The 19,449-nt window shown below is 42.1% G+C and overlaps 1 protein-coding gene across 5 annotated transcripts in view; it reads right to left on the bottom strand.

Annotated features, from left to right (window-relative positions):
- Positions 1–1,202: 1,202 nt before the first annotated feature.
- The window catches only part of nav1b (neuron navigator 1b), a 68,153-nt gene continuing 49,906 nt past the window's right edge, over positions 1,203–19,449 (bottom strand). For 2 of the 5 annotated variants that reach the window (XM_069532975.1, XM_069532998.1), the window contains 25 exons: positions 18,434–19,193; positions 17,492–17,902; positions 16,690–16,731; positions 16,444–16,604; positions 15,778–15,951; positions 15,295–15,347; positions 15,113–15,136; positions 14,513–14,590; positions 13,763–13,771; positions 12,719–12,802; positions 12,238–12,349; positions 12,022–12,143; positions 10,621–10,799; positions 10,246–10,405; positions 9,755–9,950; positions 9,272–9,369; positions 9,090–9,185; positions 8,379–8,547; positions 6,651–6,886; positions 6,396–6,550; positions 6,223–6,294; positions 5,034–5,230; positions 4,790–4,908; positions 4,464–4,661; positions 1,203–4,359 (listed from right to left, as the gene is read on the bottom strand). In XM_069532975.1, the coding sequence (XP_069389076.1) occupies positions 4,276–4,359; positions 4,464–4,661; positions 4,790–4,908; positions 5,034–5,230; positions 6,223–6,294; positions 6,396–6,550; positions 6,651–6,886; positions 8,379–8,547; positions 9,090–9,185; positions 9,272–9,369; positions 9,755–9,950; positions 10,246–10,405; positions 10,621–10,799; positions 12,022–12,143; positions 12,238–12,349; positions 12,719–12,802; positions 13,763–13,771; positions 14,513–14,590; positions 15,113–15,136; positions 15,295–15,347; positions 15,778–15,951; positions 16,444–16,604; positions 16,690–16,731; positions 17,492–17,902; positions 18,434–19,193 (3,989 nt within the window). In that variant the 3' untranslated portion in view covers positions 1,203–4,275. The remainder of the gene's footprint in view (positions 4,360–4,463; positions 4,662–4,789; positions 4,909–5,033; positions 5,231–6,222; positions 6,295–6,395; positions 6,551–6,650; positions 6,887–8,378; positions 8,548–9,089; positions 9,186–9,271; positions 9,370–9,754; positions 9,951–10,245; positions 10,406–10,620; positions 10,800–12,021; positions 12,144–12,237; positions 12,350–12,718; positions 12,803–13,762; positions 13,772–14,512; positions 14,591–15,112; positions 15,137–15,294; positions 15,348–15,777; positions 15,952–16,443; positions 16,605–16,689; positions 16,732–17,491; positions 17,903–18,433; positions 19,194–19,449) is intronic. The other 3 variants (XM_069532984.1, XM_069532980.1, XM_069532993.1) reach the window with 3 other exon arrangements.

Raw genomic sequence — 19,449 nt, 5'->3', positions numbered from 1 at the left:
CCTCTGCTGCAGCACATGTAATAGATAGTCCTCTGAACACAGGACACCATGTAGGACTCAGTGTGTTCCTCCCACTCATCAACTCTCAGTGCATCATTAACTTCTTCTGTACCCTCACTTCATGGTGTCATTAAATATAGATGTGACAATATGTGTCTATTTGTAATACAATGATTTTCTTTTTTTTTTATTTCTGCTTTTATGTTAATGGTGATCAAATATTCCTGGACTTTTAAAAATGTGATAAATATTTTCTGATATTATTACAGGCCTTTTTCTTTTTTACCCATGATCCTTTTCATTTAAAGGTCCAGTGTGTAAGATTCAGGTGAAAGGGAACTATTGTCAGAAATTGAATGTAGAATAATCCTCATGATGTTTTCACTTGTTCGTTTCATCTAAATTGAATGAATTGTAGTTTTCTTTACCCCAGAAAAGGCCCTTTATATTTAAATACTTTATATTTACATTGAGGGGACCCTCTCTACGGAGGCCGCCATGTTTTTTACATTAGTCCAGACTGAACAAACTAAACACCTTCTGAGATTTATGACATTTAAAGTCTACCACAGGTTCTTTTTCATGTTTGGAAGGAGAGGGTGAGGTGAGGGGTGTTCAGCTGCAACATGCAACTTCAACACTAGATATCACTAAATTCTACACACTGTACCTTTAAGTTAGCATTAAGCGCTATATTAGCTTTGAACATTAAACAAAGCTGGAATAGAGCTGCAGCCTCATAATGAGGCTCTACGCCTCTGCAGCGGCCAGGGTTCGATTCTGGTTTGTGGTTACCCACAATAATGCAATACTAGTAACTGTGATACAAAAAACATTACACACACACACACACACACAGACACAGACACTCTCACTCATCAATACATATATATATATATATATGTAAAAAAGCAAAATATACATCATTACAATATATATATGGATTATACAATATATATTGTGAATATTATATAGATATGTAGTATAGACAGATCTATATAGCCTAATGTATATATACAAACATAAAGCGTATTTCTACAAATAAATATATTAAACAAGTGTGAGTTACTGACTTTAAAAAATGCTTTTATTTGTTATTATGTCATTTTAAATATTTATATTTGTTTATATGCTGCTGTGAACTCGAGTGTTTTAAATATCAGCGTCAACATTTTCAAACCGACACACAAGAAGCCGCAGAATAAATATAACATGAATTTTATTGATTCCAACAAACAGTGATAGGTGGATGAAAGTCTTCAGACAAACACGCCTTATCCATGTATTGGACCCAACTCTGAAGAAATAAACCTTTCTGTCAGTGATATTCTTTTTCTCCTCCTCAATGATTGTTGCCGCATCCAGAACGCTGGCCTATTTACAATCTTTACAATGATGCCCTGTACAAAATAGAGAAATTAAGTTTTACAAAGGATTCTTTAGAAAAAAAGAAATATCAAATATCTGAGTATTAAAAAGGAAAACATCATCTAGAGTGATTTTCCTAAACAATACGTCAATTCTAATATGTTTCCTCATCACACAGCAGGTTTACATGCATTTACAACACTTAGAAACCCCTAACATTTGTACGTCAGTGACATTAGATACCGCATAACATCTTTTTTTGAATCATAGTTTAGTCCACAACAAGCTTTGCAAAAATATGACTATTCAGCAACCTGTATTGGCCTAAGATACTTGTTTAATCTCATTATCAGGTTCTACTTGAAAACTGTGAAGAGCAGAGCAACTACGTCAGGCTCATTGTTTGATTTTTCTAGATTTCTTTATCGTCATTTGACCAGTTGCATGAATTTTGTTGCCATTCATAAAGACGAAACACATTAAAACAGCGTCCAAACAGCTGATTCTTTGACCCTCCTCCCTTTTTTTAAGGCTCGTTATTACGCTCCCCACTTCTATCCCATGGTGCACTTTGGTCCAAACCAAGAACCCGAAGACAGACCGGATGGAAACACGCCGCGGTTTTTTTTTGCTCGTCAAGCTCAGACCGCCAACACCAGTAGAAGTTGCTGCATAGTCCCGATGCACTAGTAAGCAAACACAAATCACAGCTACACCGCTACAAAGCAACAGGCACAACAACCAGTGAATGAGATGAGAAGCACAGGCGGATGATGGCTTTTGTTGACCTGCGGAAAACAGATCGTGGCGGGTGATGCTGTCTGAGACCTGGAATATTTACAGTAACGGAAATGATTCTAAAACGGCATCATGGCCGAGGAGAGACTCACCGGCATCTTTTTTTTCTGTAATGCATTTCATTCATTTGGCAACAAATCAGAGCTGCAGATTAGCGTGAAGTTTTCAGCTTTATTTTAACTGCGCATTTTAAAAAAAACAAAAAGCGATCTGCAGCTCAGTTTAAAACTTTCTCATCGAGCTGTCATAGAAGTGGTCTGACATTCATTTACAGGGTTGATGTGTAGTTTGTGATGAACAGATGAACCATTTCGACGCCACAACAATATGTTTTATCTGTCATTCACCAGATTCACCAGAAATCTACAAAGTGTTTAAATCTTCCTCTTTTAAACTCTTTTAACTTTTTTATTTCTATGTTTCTGTGCTGCGCTCCCAGAACGTTGTAGAATATGCATGACATCAACATGGGCGTACACACCACACAATGTGTCACACGACTTCACGGCATCTACGTAATGTCTTCAACACTTAGTCACCTTAGAAAAATGATCAGAAATCAAGGTCCAGATCAACTTCACTAGTGTTTCACTGATCTAAGACACAAAAACTCTTTGCTAAGCTACCCTGAAAGTCTACATAACCTTAATCTGACATGAAAACAGTCTGGGACATTGTTTAAGAGCACCATGCGCACCTAAATGATGATAGAAGCATGAGTGACGAGTGTGTGAACTCTTGCACGTGAAATGGGCGTAAAAAGTCACTCAGCCATCGTTTTGCAGCGGAGCTTTGTATTAAGGCTTCCTTTAAAAGCACCTACTGGAGAATTAACACTGATTCTGTAGTTAAACTTAAACCCTTATCTCGACAATCAATATGCATGATTAAAGTACAGTATTTGGTTCAGTATATTAGATATTTGCGCCAACTAATGGTAGATAAAATAACTGTGATGTCTGATTGTATGTACATTTTATATACAGTTACTACTCTGAACATGAGGGGAAAGATTTGAATCAAACACACAATACTCTTTCTGTATAGAAGAAATCTGAATCGGATTCAAATTGCATTTTCTCGATCGGGTGTTTGTTATGTCATGTATATGTATTATCCCTGTGTATAAGTATCTAATACCTGATATATATGGCAACATTGGTGACGACTTGTTTAAACATAAAGCAATTAAATAATAACTAAATTAGGTGGTTTGGAAAAAAATGGTACGACAATCCCATGGACCCACATCGCAAATAAATAATATTCTGTATGTAAAAGAGTATGACAGCAAGTTTAATTTCCAAACTTAGAAACCGGAAAAGTAGATGTTAAAATACCTGTATACTGAAAATGAACCCCAACATTGTTGAGTATGTTTTTTTTTCCGTAAAAATAAAAATGATAATTTGAAATAAATAAATCGTAGAGTTGAGGAGATCACTGTTTTCTGAGGGTCTCAGCCGGGATGATATCGATGAAAGCACCAGTTTACTCTGCTGAAGTTGAGCCGACGCTGATGTCTGTTATCTTTAAGGCATTTTATCTGTTTCACCTGCTTAGACTGTGAAGTTCAGGATTGCATATATATATATGTAAAGTTTGACCTTCAGAGACTTTAACACTAGATATGTACCAGAGCACTTTGCAATAAACAGGAGCTCCTGGCCTGCTGTCATACTCTTTTTCTTCTGAATGAATTACTGTTAAATAAGAACAGCGCTTGTTGACAGGAACACCGTATCCCATGATGCACTTGGATGAATGGTGTGTGCTGCTGCAGAAATCACCTGAAGTTTAAGTGCTGAGATGATGATGGTGATCTATTAGCACCGATCTGAGACGACTGAGGGCTAATAAAGGGTTAAATATATAATGAAGTAATAGAATATATAAGTTTTCATTCAATGCTCGAACAGTTTTGAAAATACTGCACTTATTAAAAGGATCCGTAATAACCCAGCTTCACTGTTAACCTAGCGTGGAAATGAGAGTTTAAATCGACAACCATTTCTGCGGGTTCGTATGCTCCTGAATGTGCACTGTGTCCGTGCAGCGTACAGATAGGTGAGATCTGAAGTGCTGAGTGTTTGATTTTGAGCTTTGTGTTCAAAGTTTGGGCAGACTAGGATCTTCTTTGTCTGGGGATTCAATGTAATTGGCAGCCTCTTGAAGTTTCAAAAGCATTGCCATCTACAACAGAGAAGAGAAGAGTGCAGAAATCAGAAACCCTCAAGGATCCAGTTGAGTTTTGACGAGACTCTTAAAGATTATCAGCGAACGCCTGAGATTCTTACCAGCGGATCAGATTCCATGGAGCTGGGCGGGGTCTCTTTGTGAGGCCTCTCCTCGCAGGGTTGACCGGGGCTGCTGGAGCCGATGCTGGGGGGAGGAAGGTGGAACAGCTTTGCCTGGTCCTGCTGGGCAGAGGGCCAAGGCAGAGTGCCCCTCACCCACTCTACTGGGTCCTCCCACACCGCCTTCTGGCCGTGCACCTTGGATGTCACAACAGTAAAATTAGAGCGCAACATTTCCTGTGAAAGGGAAGCCAGCAGCTCTCCCTGAGGAGAGTCTGATGCAACCTGGGGACAGTTTTCTGGATTTGCTACCTGTAGTTACTCACCTTGATGCCGTCCTTGGCCCCCTCCTGCAGGTACGGGATAATAGAGTGGTTCCAAAGATCAATAAACCACGATCGAAACTCATCCACTGTGACCGGACATGACAGGAAAAAACACGGACCTGAGGACACAAGGGGGGGGGGGCAAAGGTGAAGTGAGGACACAGAGAAACTTACCCGTCACAGATATACAGTTCTCTGTATCCCTTAAAATAAGCGACTCTGTCCAGACCCTGAAGCTTCATACCAATGAGGAAGTCTGATGTGCTGTGCTTCTCCAGGAAGGCGTGCAGGTGATACCAGAGTTTGGGGACCCAGTCTAACACCTTGATCAGGTCCTCGTTGGTCAGGTTCCTCTCATTCTCCGACTCCATCATCTTCCTGTGCAAATATCGCACCAGGAAGCCGTTGGCTGGTTCCACGTTGTTGGAGAAGGTCACCATCCTTAAGAGCATGAGAGGTAACATGCAAACAGTCATAGTTACCATACAAATACTGAGTGTACACGAGTAGAACAGCATTAGTTACGCTTTTACCCCTCACATCAACAGTTCACAGTTTAATGACCGTGTGAAGCAATTAAAAATGTACTGTCTGAGTTTGTGAGGCCACAGAACAATGTGTTATCAAGTGCAGCGTCGTCTGCTCACAGCTTCCTTCACGCAGCAGAACTACAGCGGGTTGCTGTTAGGGTGCTCTAGCTCTAGTTCCCTTTCCTTTCACATGTTTTCAAGAATCACTTCCTCACATGTAAAGCATGTTAGGAGACGAATGACTGACTTTGCTTCACACTGTCTCTAAGTTGAAGTCGTAGGGGGGAACTGGTTAAAGACTGGTACAACTACAAAAGCTACCAACAGTATTTTGACAGTAGAAACCCAATTAAACAATCAATAATCTGAAATATATTTATTTACTAACACGTCTTCCATGAAATGGTCAAGGTCAATCTATCATGTGTGCTGATGGTGGGGTGCAGCTGCTTGGATACGTTGTGTATTCATCAGAAGATCACCTCTAATATTAATGTTCTTTTGTACAATGACAATAAAAACGTTCTATTCTAACAAAGTCCCATTATTTTGACTTTCACATTTATATGCGTTACTTAGGTGAATGTTTTTAATGAATCTCAAGTGTGAGAAATAGCGATTTATTAAAAAGTTAACTTATTGAATAATACAATTTGTTTACTGAGTCATAACAGAGTAAAATAATTACTGATATTCACAAAACTGAATTCAAACTTTACTTCTTCAAACATAAACACATTAACGCACACTGTGTTATCGTCTAGACTAAAGATGCTTTTATTGTATTGACCGGTTTATTCTACAGTCAGCTTCAAATCTAATCTCAGTTTAATCAGGAGGAATTTATCCACAGACCATAACACACAAAAAAAACAGGAGAAGAAAATATTTTCTTTCACCGACCTGAAGCTGAGGTGAAGTCCATGGTTTGCAATCATCTTCACTGGCTGGTTGCTTGTTCCAATAATGTAAGGACTGAAAGGGGAGAGGCACAGAACATTAGATTACTCAATAATCATCTCATAAATATATATTTATCTATATTTTTTTCAGCTGTTTTCGATTGTGGATGTTACCATTTGTGATATTTGCAGGTGAGAGCACCGTTGACAAGTTCGCTGATAGAGGCAGGATTGTGAACATCATCCAGAATGACCACCAGCGGTATGTCGGAGGTGCTGGTTTCTCGATCAATTTGATTGGCCAGGTTGGAAAGATAAAGCTGCAGATCCTGAGGAGAGAAAGCGGGAGATGGCAAACAGAGGTGAGACGACATAAGAGTGCGTAAACCACTGGTGAACAGATTCTTTGGAGATATACGTTTCCATTACCTTGCACGACTGACGGTGCATGTTGAAAGTGACCACGATGCCATTGGAGACTTCGCGGGCGCTGCGGTCCACCAGGTACTCGGCCAGCCGGGAGGCGAGGTAGGACTTCCCCGTCCCGCTGGGTCCGGACAGGATGAGGCGGCGGTGTTTGAGCAGCAGACTGATGTAGTGTTGCATCATGGGTTTGGGGATGAGTGTTTCAAATACCAGGCTGTCCACACACTTCTCCTTTAAACCTGGACATAGTGAGGAGAGGTGAGAATGAACTGCGCAGTAATAAGCAATGAAGCTGATGAGCACCTGCTAATTACCCAGGACATATTAAAGTTGGTGATGAAGTCCAGTTTGACACTTGATATTTCACTGCTTGTTCAGATTTATCTTAATATCTATATAAAAGAATATACACTACAAGCAGGAAGAGCTCTGGCAGGAAGATGATGTGATAACGGATTGATATCACCTCCCATGTCCTTCATAAGCAACATGGAGCTCAAGACTTCTGCTCTGAAAATAACTTTGCGTGTTGTGACGTGAGTCTGTGCAGCCTCCGCTGCCTTAACATCCATGGGGCCCATGTGTCTGAGGGTTGGTCGGCCAGCTGGGCCTGGCTACGCTGGGATCATGTTACCCAGAGCTCTGTCTGGGCTGCCGCTGCTTTCCCAGCTCTCCTAGCACTTCGCCTTCGCATTCCTTCATGCGAAGGTGCAGAGGGGTCGACTGCCGAGCCACAACCTCGGCTCTCCTCACCGACCACAGCTCTAGTTTAGAATCACTGATGGGCTCCACACATGTGCTCCTCACAAATCAAAACACTGCTGTTACTGTGGCTGCACTGGTAGTGTGCTACAACAGAATGCATAATATAACCAAATTAAAACACCTACCTAACATAACAATTTACATTAAAACCTATTTTAATGTTGTTGAATTAATGAGTTTATCAGCTGCCAGAGGGTCATTTGAGTTTCTGCTGCATATTTAAATTATATTGCTCAATGTAAGTAAACTCATACAGACATAAAAAGAAAAGAGATGTAAAGTAATACTGAACATGACGTACAGACGGCAGCAGTTGCTGTGGTAAACAAACAGACGAGGATTTGCATTAACACAAACAGCTGATGTAGACGTTCTGACTGTAAACTATAAATAAAGATGGCCGACTTGTGTCTGATTCCTCCCACTATCCAAGAATGAAGCCAAAAATATCCCAGATACATCTTAAACATTTGGAGCGACACCGTGCACAATAGTGTTTGGTGGATGGAGCCGCGGTAGCAAGGTCGTGGAGATACACGCGTCAACCAATCGTAAGTCAGCCTCAGCTGTCAATCAAGAAACCCTAAAATGACCAAAACCATCTCTGAAAACTGAATCTGTGAAGATGCTGCTTGTAATGAAAATATTTGTTGTTCTATTATTAGAGATGTGAGACTGGACGTTACCAGGCGGTTAGCTGGTGAGACCCCTCAACTGGCCCTCACTTCCCTCCCCTCTCATAACAGACTTAAAAGTGTGAAGACAAGGAAAAACCAGATTACAGAAAAGTACACGTCAAACCCGTCCACTGAACACTCCACATTTAGTATCGATGGACTGTGTGTTTTGAGTTTGGGTATTTTTTCTTGTCTATGTTTAGGAATTATTTATTGAACAATGACTTCATGAAATAAAGCTTCAGTCTTAAATCCAGTCTAGTTGCACATATCACATGTCATCACAGACCTTTCAGAGACACGGTGATGCTGCTGGGGCCTCGGGACATGCAGCGAGAGGGTTGCGTTTCAGGGGCGTCTCCTCCCAGCACTCTCTTGATGTGGCCCATACTGTAGCTGTAGATGGAGTCAGTGGAAAGACCCAGGCTGGAGGTGGGATCAACTTTGGTTATGTACACCTGAAGGGAAAAGGGCAGAAAAAAAGAGAACTGAGTAAAACTGCATGAGCAGAATGTTGTGCTTTTAGAATGAGAATGAATATAAATGCACAATTAAACACAAGATTTTAACAAATGTGACGTCTCAGAGCTTTAATCGGTCTCCCAGGAGAAACATGGTCTGCACATGAGGGTTACAAGCTCCTGCTCCTGAGCCCTCTGGGTTTATTGGGTCCCATACACACTGTGAAATGAATCAGCAGCTCACTGGAAAGACATGGATAGCCTTGTAAATACAATTCTTTACGGTCACAGTAAATCTAAATCTGTCTTTTTTTCACTGTCTTTGTTGTTTTTATTGCAACCAGAAGTTGAGCGGTACTGCAGAGTAGTTAGGGGAAGATGCTATTTCAGCTTCTTAGCTTTCACCACTGCCCAGTTGTTGGCCAGGCTAAAATTAACATGACAGCTGAATTACATGTGTGAACAAGATTGACGCAAACTGAACATTCAGTTCGTGGACAGATGTCACTGAACTGAGTGGTCAGAAGACGACGTCTCACCTTGAAAGCCTGACCGACCGCTGAGTCCAGCATGGTCCAGTCCATCCTCCCGTTCACCCTGACGGTGCCCACAAAGAAATCCTGTTGCTTCACCTCCTGTTGATACAAACATGGGAATAAAAAGATGTTTGTAATATTCATTTATTATTAGTCTGATGAGGGTGATGAGGAACAAGACTTACATCTTTGAAGACGTGCAAATCCGCAACACAAACCACCACCCGGACACGGTGATCGTCCCTCTGTGAGGACAGGCTGAGAGACTCTGCAGAGTGGACGTCTGAAGAGGAGAAAACAAAAGGGGATTTGTACGACGTCTAACCTTAAAAATAAAAGCCTAATTTTCCAATAATATAAATTATGTGATTGTCACGCCCTAAAAAGAACAGATTAATAACTGGTATTAGAAAAATTGTGAACATGCGACCCAATGTCTGTTTTTACTTATCTCTAGATTGTCTAGAACAGATTGTGGGTGGGAAGATAGAATCTAACACCAAGGGACAAGATTTTGAGGCCAGAAGACAGAAACTTTAAATATCTACATACATAACACTTATTTACTTGTTGCTCTGTGTGTGTAAATAGCATTTACCACAGTGTCTTCATGTTAACCACACTGGTGAAAACAATGCAAGTCTACATTTTCACGGATTTAACTTTACCTGAGCTCCCTTCACTCAGCCCTCTGCTGTAGCTTTTTGGCATTTGCATTGCCACCGACTGTCGCGGCGATGAACTTTCCAGCGCGGTGAGACCCGAGGACTGGGAGACGGAGCTGGAGGGGCCGGGGGACGGACAGGGGGACGGACCACCCGTCTTCAGGTGGTCGTTCTCAGCCTTCAGGTTCTCCACTGTCTTCTACAGAACAAATCACAACTGTTTCTGCAGTGTTCATACATACAATCCATCATAAAATCAAATTTTTAAAACAAATTACAGGAACCATGTACAACAAAATAAATTAGATGACATGGGGAAACATGGAAATGTAACTACAGCAGCAGAAAAGTGGTTGATTACACATTAAAGTTTTTCATCTAATAGAGTTAAAGTCTGCTTCTCCAAATTGTTGCATTCAGCACAATACCATGTTTTGTGTGAAAAATCAATTAACTGACATACAAATATTGATAAAGGGAGCTATCACACATGCCTGCATGCCGTTCATGGCCTCCTGCAGCTGCTCCAGCTGATGAGCAGAGCTCAGAGCCTCCAGGCGGATGTCTGTCAGTTTTAGCTCCTTCTCCCACAGCTCTGTACGCAGCTCTGTCACGACCTTGTCATCCGCCTCCTCATCACCTCCTTCACACAGTCTGCACACATGTAGTTCACACGAGAACACATTAGAGAGCTGTGGAGGCAGCGAGGATCAGCAGACTGACAGATCTCATTCATTGATCAGTTCAGAAAAAATGAACACAAGAAGCAATAACACATATTAACATCAATTACTGACATTAACACCAGATTACTTTCTCCTGCAGTTCTATCAAGTATTTTAAAAAATCCTTATCGTTAAAAGATTTACCCGGATGATGATGCAGAGGTCGAGGATCTAATTGTGGACGAGGGAGTATCACTAATATTGTGGACCTTGGGGGAGGGAGGTGCAGAGGATTCTGGGGTGGCGATCTCCTCGATGTCGGCATACGGCCCTGACGGCTTGGAACCCTTCTTACTGAAGGCCTTGTTGAAAGAGCTACGCAACTGTTCAGGGACGAGTAAAGTTACAATGAGGATTTCTAAATTCAGAAAATAGTACAAAGTAAGATGGTGAATCACATTTAAAAAGACATGTATGATAGAGAGTTTCCACATGTTGTATGACTCATAAAGTCCGTGCAGGCTGGAGATGGGGGTGGTGGTGGTGGTGGTGGTGGGAGGGATTTGGGACTAACAGTTTTATTTACTGGAGCAGCATCACTCACCTCAAAGACCTAAAATAAAAAGCAGGGCAGCATGAGGGAAAGACCAGAGTCATACTTAATAACAGATCGGGAACAAGATAGGAGGAGAATCACACGTGTGCGCATGCAGGAGCACAAAGTAGGACAGCAGCTGACTGAAGGTTTCACATCCAATGCTCCACTTAGCTACACTGGTCAGAGAGAAGCCCAACATCTCACCTACATGCTACATCAGTATTAACATTCTACTACTTACATTTAACAGATTTAGATTAAATTTTCATCTTTTGTATTTGTTTTTTCTAATATTAATTATTACTAAATTATTCTTCATTCCGCATTAGCATTCATAAAGTGCACATATTGATCATGTGACTTGTTTAATCAGACTATTACAACTTTTTATTGACTCTTAATAAATCATTAATTTGTTGATCAAATATGAATCGATTGCCATGAAATTCTTCAACAAACTCCACAGGTTGAATCTTTGCAACCAACTTGCAAAACAAATTCCCACCGGCATTCGTTGTAGTTTGCAATAAGTGATTTTTACATGGATAGATTACTTGACAGGCACTGGACACAGGCCCAGCAATTAAACATGGGCTCTGTAATATGGTCAAAGATTTAATCAAGATTAAGTTGATGTCATTAATTATCACGATAGACGTCAGATGATTATTTCCTTAATGTTGCTCCCTAGTGAAGGTTGTGGTTTTATGAGCAGAGAGTGAAACACTTGATAAACAGATCTGATCAAATGTTAAACCCTCACTGTGTTTAAACACTGAAGAGAAAAACATTTGATTCATCAACCACTGCAAAGTGTTGCTTAAATGTATCTGTTCTCGTATTTGTGAGAAGTTTTGCTGCACACATTCTGCTGACGCTTGTTGTGGTGATCCCCAAATCCTCCGGCGCTCCAAATATTTTGCAAATAACAAACCGAACGTAACCAAACTCTTGAGTGTCTGTAATCAGTGTGACCACCACTTGTGTGTCTGCCTGTGAGTCCTCACCCAGCTCTTCTTCTTCTTCTTCTTGGCCTCCTGCTCTTTCAGACTCCCCATGCTGGAGTGGCTGGTGGTGCTGGTGAGGCTGGAGATGCTCTCTGACGAGTTCTGCCGATTGATCAGCAGCTCTGAAAACAGAACAGAGAGAAGAGCAAATTGAATATTGGGAGGGAAGTTTTTGAAGTGTCCAACCAAAAGCTTCATCCTCTGCATGTCATGTACCTTTGGGTGTGATTTCTGGATCACTGAGAGCCTCATGGAGGATTTCTTGGGCCTCTGTGTTTTTAGTCTTCAGAATGTCGATGGTCTCCTTCAGCTCAGTGAGCTCCGAGTCCTGAAGAGCAGAAACATCGATATGACCTCATGTCAGCTTGTAGAACCGTAACTGACCCAAGATGCTTCTGATGCGAGGATCTGTGGAATGACTATCTGCTTTCAGATGAGGATGGCAGGTCGTGCTGAGTGGCTGATGACAACATTGAAGACATCACACATTGCAAACCTTCGATCTCACTTGATCTTATTTCCAGGTCAACTATGTGAACTGATGACATCACTTTCACAATTAACAATTATACACATTATCATGTTGTGTATTTCTCCAAGAGTTACGGACTCTGTTTGGAATGTATTTCTTTTATATGTAAAAGGAAACAGTCATGGATGTAACAGGTCCATTAACATCATGATATCACAGAGATACCTTTTGATCCGAGGAGACCGACAGGGTCTCTAGTCGTGCCGTCATCAACGCCAGGCTCTGCTCAAATGCTGCCACCAGATTAGCCTTTAAGGGAAAGAGACGACAGCAGAGACAGGCAGTGAGAGAGAGAGACAGATAGGGGGGTTTGAGAGAGGAAACAGGTATGAGTCACCGGCTGAATAAAATGGCTCTGCAGTCTCGCACTCAAGAGCACATCACACAAATGGCTTTTCTCCGTCTGCAGGGAGGAGAGGGAGGGGATGGAGTGGCGGACAGCTGTGGATGATGTCAGAGATGAAAGAGGAGGTTAGGGTTATGGTGGTGAAGGAGGGACCACGTGGCACTGTCAGACAATCCTCAACCTCCTGGAGCATGTTTGACCTTTGGACTAAGATGTCTCACACCATTGCTGATGATGATGGTGGGTGTTGTTTTTAGGTTTTTGGTTCTGTGTCTTCTTTTTTACCTTTCCACGCTTATCAGGTGTATGTCGGTTTGTTTGTGAGCAAGTTTAGACCCAGTGTTTGGGGACAGATATTTATGAGCGCAATCTACCAAATGTAAATGTGCTTTCGTTAGGAGACTGTTGGGCCTTGGGAGAAGTGCGTGCTCTGCTGAGCGTCCCTTTAATTTGGCTTTATATCTGTATAGTGTCTTCTTTTGTTTTGGTAGTTTGAGGAAACCTGTGTAGTTGGTCTGAGTGTCTTCACCTCTTTTTACATTTAAATGTACCCTGCCTGTCATTCTCTTTTTCACTCCTTTTTATCCTATTTATCTAAAAATTGTGCAAAGTATTTTGACTGTGTTATGACATTTTACAGGCCAAATAAATAACAGACAAAATAGAGGACAGATTAATGGTTGATAAAAAATAATCATTGACTTTAGCCCTCGTCAACATGCTTCAAGGTAGGTGATGAGGGTCGACTGTGGCACACCGTCAGCCTCAACAGAGATGTGTGACAGCAACTTGTCAGCTTGGCGTCCAATCAGAATCACGTGGGAAGCGACAGAAAGCGCTCTGAAAGCAGCAGTCCAACAAACCTGGCCAAGCTGCTTCACCCAGCATCCAGAGGTGTGGGTCAGCGGGAGGGAGCGCGGGGGACAGCAGCGAGTCCAGTAGTCAATACAGCCACAAGGGTGAAAGAGAGGGACAGGGGCGTTAGGGGTGTGATAAAGCTTCTCATTAAATACATACAAAAATACACACACCCACACACACAAAGATAGACTTCACTAATGTGTTCAAAACACACAGGTTAGTTGCAAGTTATGCAAAGGCAGAGAGTAAAATATGCTGCGTGATGAGAAAAATAGAAAAAAGAGGCAAAGCTGAGAGAAATTAAAGGTTCAAAGTGAACATTAAGGGTTAAGGTTAAATGCATATCCATCAAATTATCAGAGGTGAGGGGCAGCGAGACGACAGGAAGCATGGCATGTTTGCTGTGACACTCGAGATGATGGATCCTAAATATTTTTGCAATGTCATGGAAACCTCAGGACTTAATAAGCAACTGGACTTCGTCTGTTTCTTGAATAAGTTTTCGGTCTAATCCAAAAGGCGTCTTTGGTTCTACCAGTTTCCTGAAACACTAGCGAGTCCAGTTGCCTGTGTGCACTTGCACAACTCCTGAAGTTACCAAGAACACCTTGGCCTTTCGTGAGGTGACTGGTCCAAATGTCTGCTGATGGTAAATGCTGACTTTAAGAACATTTAATTTACATTTTGGATTCATACCACTCTGATAAATAATGCGTCCAAGTCACTAAAAAAAAAAAAAAAGTCCTACTTACGTTGGCAGAAAGCTGCATTGTCAAGTTGGCAACCTTTTCCTGGGAGGACTCCAGCTCACGCCTCAGCTTCCGGATTTGCTGCAGACAAACTTACAAAGTAAGTCTGAGCAGTATGAGCGTTACAATCATATTAAACAGGAGCTTGAGGTGCTGGAAAAGTTAAAATGGGTTTTAACAACGATAACGTGATAGTGGAATGTGTTGGTTTGTTTGGTCAAATAAAAAACTACACAAATATACAAACAACAAACCATGAAAGGTTTCGCTCCTCAATAAAAAGTGGAATGATTCACAAACAAGGTGAACACATTCCAAACCAAATCAAAATATTATGATCATGGGAGGTTAATGGGTTTTTCCTCATGCGCTGAGAATTTTATGAGGTCTGAAAATGACTTAATTAAATGTTAGCGGCTAGAGCTGAAGGACAAAGAATATGAGACATAAAACAGAATGAACTGAGTTATGAGCTCCAGAGATAAAGATGAGTGGTCACAGTACTGAAAACATCATCTGATGGATGGACCTGCTTCAACAGGAAATGACTGACAGATGAGGAAGAGTAGTGTGGTTTAAAGAGTTGCGGCTCGTCGGCCTTACCTCCCCTTGTATCCTCTCCTCATTCTAACGAAGGCATGGTAAACAATGAAGAGATCTCATTTTAGTACTTTTACTACTCATCCACTGTGAGAGGGACAATACTGAAGTGTCATAGATATGAGAAGAGTGAAACACAAGCTTGATATAAGTAATATAAAAACATTTGGTAAGTATCGTCTTACCGAGGAATAGTTCGATGAAGCATTGGACGCCAAAGACAGTACAGAGCCATGTACTGTAAGAAAGTTAAAGATAAACATCGATATCATGATTTCATTTCATTATGGTTTCAAATAACAAAGACGTTTCTTTTTAAGGACATTACACAATGTGAACACACCTTTGGTATATTATCTTAAACTTTGTGTTAGTAAAAAATACTTTTAATATTTACTTCATTAAATTTCTTTGAATACTTTAAATACGGTCACTCTAACTTTCTTTCACTGGTTTAAGTTGCTGGTGAGTGGTTTGTTGTTATGGTTACATGTGAATTATACTTTTGAGTCATTGAGTTACTCCCTTTTAATCTAAAATGAAGACACACAGACTCCTCTCCACTTAAAATAAATTATATTCTGATGTTTGGCTTATGAGTGCCCAGCTTTGTTTCATGTGAGGCCATGTTTGGCGACTCCCCTGCAGGGAGGCCACTTGAGGCTCACCATCATCCCCTGGTTCACGGAAAGACCCCGACCGCATCATGCTTTTTGGCCGGTCAGCCAGTGACATACTGCTGCCCAGGGGGGAGGTTCCATAGAGATCACAGGCTGAGTCACCGGGGGGGCCAATGCTGTTCGAGCGCGAGATCCTCGGAGTGCCGCTGGAAATTGGGGCAACTATCAACAAAAGAGACACATTCGGTAAGAAAAAAATAAAAGTGGAGGATGCAGCGCTGCAGAGAAACACACACAAGAAGGTCTACACCTAGGTACGGCCCCTCATTCTGATGACTCAACGAAAGGCAAAACCTTGGTTCCACAACAGTCAAAGAGCTTAATATAGACCGACTTCACCCCGTATTGCCTCTATCTCCTGCATAATTCAGACTTTAGGTTAAGTCCAGTTACAGGATCATCATCTTCACAAGGTTAAATCTGATATTAAAGTATTTGGTCACCACTTCACCACTTGGATATGACAGATAGTTGTGTCAACATTTCTTAACTTCAGAAAACTTATCTGGACGGCTCCGAGTGTGAACTCAATACCTCTCTGCTGGGTAATTATCAACGATAAGACGGATGGCTTATCAAAGATCTCAGGTCTCATTAGTTTCAGAGCTTGAGTGTTTTTAGAACTTGGCAGCCAAAGTGAAGAGGCAGACTCACCCACGTTGGTGAGAGGAGCCTTGCCGGATGAGGGGTGGAGCATGCGGGTGGGAGAAGGCAGCTGGGGGGGGCTGTCACTCTCTGTCATGCCGACTATGGTGTGGGAGTGGCGCCTGCCTGGTTTGCTTCCATCACTGTCCGACAGGCTTGAGCCGTAACGTCTGAGAGGAGAGAGGTGACTTTAACTTTAAACCATTTGAAGACACATCACAGTGTGAGATATTAGAAAGAAGAGTTTGGACGTACTCTAAGCCTTTCTTCGGCAAGGTGTTTCTGTCCGCTTGCAAGCTGTAAAACAAAATAAAAAACATAATTGACAGAGAGAAAAAGTGTTAAAATCATAATAAAAATATACAAAATCACTATCATGTTCATTTGTCATAAGACCTGCATTACATCTAAGACATCTCATGGCTTTTTAATCCTTTTTGTAAATCTAGTCCATGTAGCACACTGGGCACTTGTACACAGTCTGCGTGGGTACCCTTCTTTGGCAGGAAATCATTTGGGCCATCTTGACAAACTCAGTCTGTCAGTGGATCCAAACCTTCATCCTCTAAATGACAGCTCAGACTTTCCTTTCCCAGAAAAGGCACATAAAATATGGGTGGATGTATGTGAACTGCCAAGAAACTTAAAGCTTGATGTTGAAACACTGGCTGTTGTCCATTGAAGTGAGGACGACAGATCCATGGTTTATTTATTCACGTTTCATTTCTGGGGGATTAAGATTAAGAGTTCCTGGACAGAGTGGACTCTTCTTCTTGAGTTGCTTGTTTGTGCAACAAAATGATTGAACTCTGAATCACAGGAAAACATTTTTTTTCTTTGTGCAGGTGTTACATTCCATCATTTTCTCTTAGTTTGAGTTTTCAACCAAACTGACCATACAAACAAATGGGTACATTTAGGTGAAGAATACAAATGTGTTCTTGCATTAGGCCTAAAATGCTTATTTGTGATCTCACCTCATATAAAAAGTACAATAAAAATTTTAAAAAATGAAAAAGAATTGACAGAATCACATCTTCTTTCTTCTGAGACTTGCCTATCAGTGAGGTTGAGGGACGTTCTGCTCCCGGCCCCCCAGGTCCCTGTGGCCCTCTCCTGCTTATCGTGCCTCTCAGCTGTGACAAACCTCGCACTGGAGGGGACGCTCATCTGCAGGGGCAGGGACTCCATGCTGCGGTGCATCAGCTTGGGATACAGCAGTGGTGATCCACTCAGGCTCAGGCTGTCACTGGTGTAGGAGCTGGGGGAATCGATGTGGAGGATGGGCGCTGGGCTAGGGGTGAGGCGGCCAGCGGTGTGGGAACCAGCCAAGTCCTGAAGCTTCGAGTACGGGGGGACTTTGGGTGGGAGGTCATGAATGGTCACGCAGGAGTCAAGACTGTTCGAGTTAACCTTGTCCAGGTGAGCCAGGCTGGGCGGACGACCCAGAGACTTTGTGTTCAGCATCCTAGGAATCAGACAGAAGAAACAAGAGGTCAAAAACAGAAACTAGGAGGATGTCCTGGGTCATGTTCAAAACAAAATCATCACTTGACTCATGTGTGTGTATGACGTGTGTTATTAATTTCTTTTATTGTTCATTTCATGGTGTCTTTCACTTTTATAGTGTCTTTTCAAATCACAGAAATCAAATTATCTAGTTGTGTTTGTATTTGACATCTGAATCCAAGATGTCTGCCTGTAAATCAAACAGCAAAATCAAACAATATACAGACAGCAAGTCCTCTAGATTGTTTAGACTGTCTCTTGGAAGAGATATTGCTGTTGAATATTGTAGGTGCAATCTTTCAATCCTGTGGGCGCCATAACTGAAATTCCTAAACCATTGTTGGCTGCAGAGGTACTGAGAATATCAAATGTATATAATAAAACTAAGAACTTCCCACAAGGCAAGACACCACGAGAGGTCAGTGAGAAAATGTGCTTTTCATGCGATTTAGGTGAAATGGCCCTTTAAAGCAGTATGTGAATGAGAGACCTTGGCGTGGTGGGTGATGACAGTTCAGGGTATTTGCCGCTGCTGGTCCGTCTCAGGCCGTGCAGTTTCAAGGTGGACTCTCCTGCTGTCCCGGACCGAGTGTCGTCTCCCTTCAGAGAGCCACAGTCCATGTCGGCGCCCACAGCCTTCGCCTTGGCTCTCTCCTTTTCCTTCTCTCGGTCTGTCTGGTTCACTGGGCCTGTGCTGGTTCGAGCCGTCATCTTACTGCCGCAGCTACTCAGCTCTTTGACCCTGGGGCCTGCGGAGGCCATGGGCAAAGGCTTCAAACTCAACAGGCCGGGATCAATGGTGCCGCTGACAGGACGAACTGCGGGGCGACCGATCACACTGAGCGTGCTGGATTTGGCCGGTCGAGGCAGGCTGCGGTATTGAATGCTGTTTCGGGCGTTTGGTCCCAAGAAGCTCTGCTCGTTGCTGGCATCAAAACTGTTCTTTCGACCTGTTGGTATCCCTCCACCCACAGGCTTCACAGGGATGCCAGATGACTTGGGGATTTTCCCCACAGTAGCAGAGCCGCTGGAGATGGTGGTGCCCCCTGCTGTCATAACAGTGGCGGTGCCAGTGGCGATTGGTGGCTTCTTATACCCAAAGGACGCTCCAGCAGTGGGTTTAACTAAACCTGATGGAGGCTTGCGGTGCTCTCCATGATGATCCCGGCCAGCGTCAGAGCGAGACCGTTGCAGACCAGCAGTTTTAATGGACATCTTGGATTTGTCCAGGGGCCTCTCACTTTTAGGTGCTGCATAAAGAAAGAACAAAGCTGACTGGTTGAGTAACAACATTTTATTTACAACTAATAGAATTTAAACAAGGATAAGTTGCAACAAGCTGTTTGATTTGTGAATGTGGATTAACACACTGTAAACAAAATACGCTGGTTTAATGTGTTTAGCGCATTTAAACATCTCCAGGACACCTTTGAAATTATTGTTTGCATATTAACAAAGACCAAACAAAAGAACTCACTTCAGCTGTGACTCGCATATAAAAAATGT

The sequence above is a fragment of the Paralichthys olivaceus genome, chromosome 2 (genome assembly GCF_024713975.1).
Source record: "Paralichthys olivaceus isolate ysfri-2021 chromosome 2, ASM2471397v2, whole genome shotgun sequence".
In the NCBI taxonomy this organism is placed as follows: Eukaryota; Metazoa; Chordata; class Actinopteri; order Pleuronectiformes; family Paralichthyidae; genus Paralichthys; species Paralichthys olivaceus.
Note: the sequence above shows the minus strand (reverse complement) of the source record. Positions and strands in the feature narration are given on the sequence as shown.